Source organism: Chanodichthys erythropterus, chromosome 20 (assembly GCF_024489055.1).
Source record: "Chanodichthys erythropterus isolate Z2021 chromosome 20, ASM2448905v1, whole genome shotgun sequence".
Lineage (NCBI taxonomy): Eukaryota > Metazoa > Chordata > Actinopteri > Cypriniformes > Xenocyprididae > Chanodichthys > Chanodichthys erythropterus.
The window spans coordinates 27312113-27318248 of NC_090240.1; the positions used below are offsets into that span (position 1 = coordinate 27312113).

Sequence of the window (6136 nt, forward strand, 5' to 3'; positions counted from 1 at the left end):
AAAAGTGTATATATATAAAAATTTTCCTAAAGAAAATTAAGCCTCAATTGCCCCATTACCATAATGCAAAATAACCATAATGAAAAAACCCTTTGGAGTTTTCATGAGATTTGCCCCTTGTACTGAGAAACCACCTTATGACTTCATCAGTTTCCTAGTTTTCCGCAGAACTTCGTAACATGCCACACTCACCTACATTGTCTGAAGTATAAAGATGTCTGATAAGCTGCCCACGAAACATAATCATACAGATTTTCCACCAACCTCATTCTTTTTGAACTATGTGACCTCTTCCTCTTTTTAAGTCGTCATGAAACGTCACATCTTTTGTTTCCTATTATGGCATTTATCTAAGTGATACTGCTTATTGAATTTAATTGTTATTGAAAAAAATTGTATGGCGAGACTTCATTTTGGTTATCTAGATTTGGTTGGAACACTTAATTGCAAACTAAACGGAGGCTGATCTGAACATGGATTAAAACTCCATTGGGCAACCTTGTTGCCCAGCTCTCGAGCCAGTTTATACGTCACCTTTCTGTCCAGAGTTCTCTTTCCTAACATGTTACTCTCTTACATGTTCTGTTCTAGGAGTCTCGGACCACAGACTGTTTGCAGGGCTGCTTATAAAGTGCGTCGTACAGCTGGAGTTGATTCAGACCATAGACAACATTGTATTCTACCCAGCTACCAGCAAGAGGGAGGATGCTGAGAATATGGCTGCTGCTCAGGTTTGTTCACTTAACCCAAGTCCATCTTCTTTATAAATTATAACTGATAAGTGACATGAACACATTGAAAATACAACTAATAAACAGCCCCTTATGGTGTTGACAAAATACAGAGCCGCACTGAAACAGATATTTTGCAGAATTCAGCCAAGGAGCGCTTTAGTTCTTGCTTGCTAACTTTAAGTGTCTTTTTTTCCGTCTCATGTTTTTCCCAATAGCGAGATGCACTTGAGCAAGCAGAAGAGGGAGAGACGGAGCCCGATCAGGGCATGTACAAACACCTGTCGTCACAGCACCTCTTCAAACTGCTTGACTGCCTCCTTGAGTCCCACAGGTTTGCCAAGGACTTTAACTCCAACAATGAGCAGAGGACAGCGCTCTGGAGAGCAGGTCTGGGCTCTTTTATTTCCTCGTCTGGGTTGTGATAATGCTGTCATATATAGGAAACAGTCTTTTTTTTATTATGCGTGTCTTTTATTAATCTTGCATGTAGGTTTTAAGGGGAAGTCAAAACCGAATCTTCTAAAGCAGGAGACCAGCAGTCTGGCTTGCAGTCTGAGGATCCTCTTTCGCATGTACTCCGACACGCAGCTGCAAGACTCCTGGCCAGACATCCAAACACGCCTTTTGCAGTGAGTGCAGCCGTCTGCCTCATTCATTAATCACGCCCGCTCACCAAGCTCAACACAAAGACTGCTGGATTTATACAATGCATCTGTGCTACGTGCTCAGATGCACCTATTAATTGAAGACTTGAGTTCAGTGAATATTATTCTTGATGATTATTTAAATTATATTGACATTCTTAACAATTAGAAAGCATTAAATATAGATGGTACACTCATTATAATGCATACAAATCAGATGTATGACTTTAAAAAACAAAAAAAAAAAAAAACTGGGAACTATTTTATGTAAAACACTGAGTGATGAGTCACATAATCAAGTTGTCAGATTTACATGTGCTGTACAGGACGGTTGTGGGACAGTAACGATGTGTGTGTGTGTTTGATTTAGAGTGTGTAGTGAAGCCCTGGCTTACTTCATCAGTCTTACCTCAGAGAGCCACCGGGAAGCCTGGACGAGCCTCCTGCTGCTGCTCCTCACCCGGACACTCAGACTGCCTGATGACAAAGTAATGACATGCATAAACAAACACACCCTCTCAGTGAACCAGAACATTGGATGCAGCGCCCAAAATGTATTTTTTGCCTCATGTGCCAATAAGTTTTTTTTTATTTTTTATTAAAATGATAAAAATACTTATTTTTTATTTAAATAAATGATTCAGCTATTTTTTCTTAAAAATTTGTGGCAAACAGCACAGGTCATTGTGTTAAAGCGCCCACACACTACAAAATAATCAGGCTGATTTTGGGCTAATTCTCCCCTTCCGACAATCCTAGGTAAAGTCCCGATTATCTTAATGGTTCTTTAGATTTTCCTGTTGTGTGATGTGTGTTAAGAGAGCTACACCGATCTCGAATCGTAAATATCCAACATGTTGAATGTTTATGATCACAGATCTGTGCACACAATCGGCAGATTGTCACGTGGAACGAAATTATACCAAATCAGAAAGTGACAGAAGCATAAAAACAACTTTATCCAAACCTTTTTTCTTTTTTTCACAAAGTTTCTGTAAAAAGCAGTCCACACACTATTATCGCCATTTCTTCTTGTCCGCCATATTTGACAGCGTGGGATTTTGCAAGATTTCCCTTGTTCACAGTCGGGATTCTGGTTGTTTGTGAATTGAATCTTTTAGTGTGGTGTGAGCTGTCTTTGTCACATCGCGGCACTCCTCACACTATAGGAACGTTCTTTTTTTTTTTTAAATCTATGACTTTTTTGGTAACACTTCAGTATGGGGAACAGTTATCACTTTTAACTAGTTGCTTATTAGCTTGCATATTGGCTGTTTATTAGTACTTATAAAGCACATATTAATGCCTTATTCTCCACGGCCATATTCTACATCCTTAAATCCTACCCAATACCTGACTTAACCCCTACAACAACTAACTTAATAACTTTTTTTTAAATAAGCAGTAAATTAGGATTTTATTGAGGGAAAAGTAATAGTGAATAGTGAATATGTGTTCCCCATACTAAAGTGTTAACATTTTTTTATCGTCATGTTTGTGGTCTCTCAGATTTTAAAAATCTTTTAGTGTGGGCAAGCCTTTACTAGCAGCATCTCCTGAGATAAACCTCAGTCTCTGTTAATGGTGCAGTAAGCGAGTTCTGAGAAACGCTGTTGAAAAATTAAATCAACACCTAAACAATTTTGTGAATATTTGCTAGATGTCTGTTCTGTTTGTGCTGGGGAAAAAAATGTGTTTGTACATAGTCCTGACTGTGCAAATAGGAGAAAAAACAAAGTGGATTGGACTGATCAACAGAGCACCAAAACACTCTTGTAGCCAATCAGCAATAGGGAGCGTATACACTCATGATGGGGGAGGGATGGGTTTGGGTGTTGATTTTTAATATCAATAGTGTTTGCACTGCACTTACTGCACCTTTAATTTGTATGTGAAGATGCATTGTGATTTTTTTTTTTTTTTTTTTTTTTTTTTTTTCCTCCATTATATATTGACTTATTGTGAGGAGTAGTGTCGCCACAAGGAGTTTACAAATCCTAAATAGTTGTGTGATAGTACATTTTTCCCTGAGCTCAAAGTTAGAAGAAGTGAGTAACAGCAACACAGTTTGATTTAAATCTCTTATCTTACAGTTCATCTTGAGGTCCCTGACTAGAAGGTTAAAAATAGTACGCTTTTTATCTGTCATGTTGAGTAGACATCCGGTTGGGTTCGGCCACTTGATCTTGCTTTTATATTGTTAAATATTGACATATCCAATGTGAGAATGAGAAAAAAACAGACTGTAAAATTAGTGCCCTTATTAACCTTACAAGTGGGCTGATAATTAACCTGATGGGTGTTATTTCCTGTAGGAAAAGACAATGTTTTGGATATCTCTTATCCTTCATGGGTTTGAGTTAAGGCTTTTATTACAGGAAACACCCCGCTGAAATGCCACCTTGTCAATGTGATGACCTTTATATGTAAAAGAGACTTGTGCTATTACGCAGTCAGACCACTGGCAGCCCTGGGGAACTTCCCTATCCTTAACTATACTTTTCCATTCATCACTATTGATAACATCAGGCGTTCCCAGCGGCGTTCCTCTCCAGACTGACACTCCACTAAAAGGTCTTTAGGGAAACCCCTAAACGAAAAGACTTGTCGAGTTAAAATTAAATTTAAAAATAAAATTGCTTGAAGCATCTTTCAATGAACGTCTAACACTGTCATTTCTCCCTCAGTTCAAGCCTCATGCCTCCTGCTACTACCACCATCTGTGTGAGATGATGCAGTTCGACCTCATTCCGGAGCTTCGTGCTGCTTTGCGGCGATTTTTCCTCCGCATCGGTTCCGTCTTCCACATCGCCGCTCCCGAATTGGGCCGAGCGCAGCCTTCGTCGTCATAAAGTAGATCAGAACTGGGAACGCAGCTCTGAGATGAACTAAGAAAAAGGCGGGGCTGTAAAGCGGATGGATGGTCAGAGCGTATAAGCCTCTCCTGTACAGGAACACAGAATGACTGCGTGTGACTGTCCAGTACTTTCCTCTGCCAGTCCTGACTCATCAGCCGTTGGTCGCTCCCTTATGAGAGAACAGCAGGGTGACGCTTCTGCTGTGTCATCCGTCTGTGTTGTTAGTCATATTTGTTTATTTTTATTTTGACTTTTTTTTCCTGGATGGCTGCAACAATAATTTATTACCAGTACTGCTGTATATCTGGTTTCTGAATCGTCTGTTGATTTCATTTTGTTGGCTGTTCAATTTTAAAGGCTGAACAAATATAGACATCTCAAAAACATACAAACACGAGATCCTCCCCTGTTATTAAGAGCTTCTAAGTGACACCCAGTGTGCAATGAGCTTGTGCCAGTGAACAATGGTATATTTGTTACTGATTGGTCCAAAAAAAAAGCCCATTATCATTGATTCATCACACAATTAATCGATCATCTCTGATTCAAATTCAGTCAAGCAAGAGGTTTTTGCATTTAAAATGCTTTTAGTTTGGGGTAAAAGACTTGAATTTGGTTTCGGTGTGTTCACACTAAAACTCAAATTGTCCTAAGAATGTAATGATTGCTTTTAAAGCATTTGGTGTTTATTTTACATGTGTGGGAACTCACGCTTGTTAATCCAGAGCAGGCAGACACTACCATTCCTTACATGCCACACACCATGCTCATTTGGTTTCCATCGCATTGATTTTTGAGAGGTCTGTTAATTCTACATTCTGATTTTTGTTTGTTCATATTTATCATTGAAATCTTAAGACATCTAATGAATATTATTTTAGTGCACTAAAGTTGCTTAATTTTTTTTTTTTTTTTTTTAAATCTTTCACTTTTTTTGTGAGTGCTGTTCGCTCTTGATTCGGAGTCTGACTGAATTGGCAAGTTTACGCTATGGATGCCAGTCACTGATGTCATTATCAAAAAATGAGTGAAGGGGGAGAAATACAGGAACACAAATGTACTGTATAATCCAGGTATATCTTCATTAAACCCAAGCAGCATATGGCTTAGTAGTGTATTACCAGTGTAGATTCAAATCCCAATTCATTTTCATTAAGGATGTATTTCATTCTTGAAGTGCATTTAAATATTTTCTGAAAAGCATTCCTTCCCTTGCAACTATGGATGTCTACTTTGCCTCCCTTGAGACTGGGAAATATAAATATATATAGTATATGAATAAATACAATGTGTAAAGTTTTCATGTAAAATATACAGAATAATGTTCAACTCTATACATATTGTGATGTAATCTTAAAAGCATTTGGTGAAGTAATCAATAAAGTTTGAATTCTGAGCCATTGAATATTCTACTAGATTTTGTTTCTTCTATATTAAGTTTTTTTTTAATTATTTTTTTGGACATTATATTTGCATTACCTTTATATTTTGGCAATACCATAAGGCGAGACACCCCAAATGAATAGGGTAAAAAAAAAAAAAAACTAATAGATATCACCATACTTCCCCAGCTGATTGATTAAATTAAAAATTACAACAAAAAAAAATTGTATTGCAAGTTTTCAAAAATGTTGTTTAAATATGCAAATGAGGCATTATCTAATTAAATATGTGCTAATTTGCATACATTTCTAGAACAAAAATCTAAAAATTGGATGACGTCAAGTTCAAAATTCTCAATTTTTTGGACATATTAAATTCAAAGGTTTTTTTTTTTACATGGGATATCTCTTTTTATCACTCCATAAATCAGAAAATACTATCTACAGCCAGAAAAAAAAAATAAAAAATTCCACCTTTTTTTTTTTTAGGAATAAAATGTTGTATAAAATCAGGCAAA

General features: G+C 37.1%; 1 protein-coding gene across 2 annotated transcripts in view; it reads left to right on the forward strand.

Moving 5' to 3' along the window:
* Positions 1 to 5626, forward strand: part of arfgef2 (ADP-ribosylation factor guanine nucleotide-exchange factor 2 (brefeldin A-inhibited)) — a 30370-nt gene extending 24744 nt beyond the window's left edge. The window contains exons 35-39 of one of the 2 annotated variants that reach the window (XM_067370383.1): positions 592 to 731; positions 950 to 1121; positions 1225 to 1363; positions 1749 to 1866; positions 4066 to 5626. In XM_067370383.1, the coding sequence (XP_067226484.1) occupies positions 592 to 731; positions 950 to 1121; positions 1225 to 1363; positions 1749 to 1866; positions 4066 to 4230 (734 nt within the window). In that variant the 3' untranslated portion in view covers positions 4231 to 5626. Of the gene's footprint in view, positions 1 to 591; positions 732 to 949; positions 1122 to 1224; positions 1364 to 1748; positions 1867 to 4065 lie in introns of those variants that run through there. The other variant, XR_010892799.1, reaches the window with a different exon arrangement.
* The last annotated feature ends 510 nt before the right edge of the window (positions 5627 to 6136 follow it).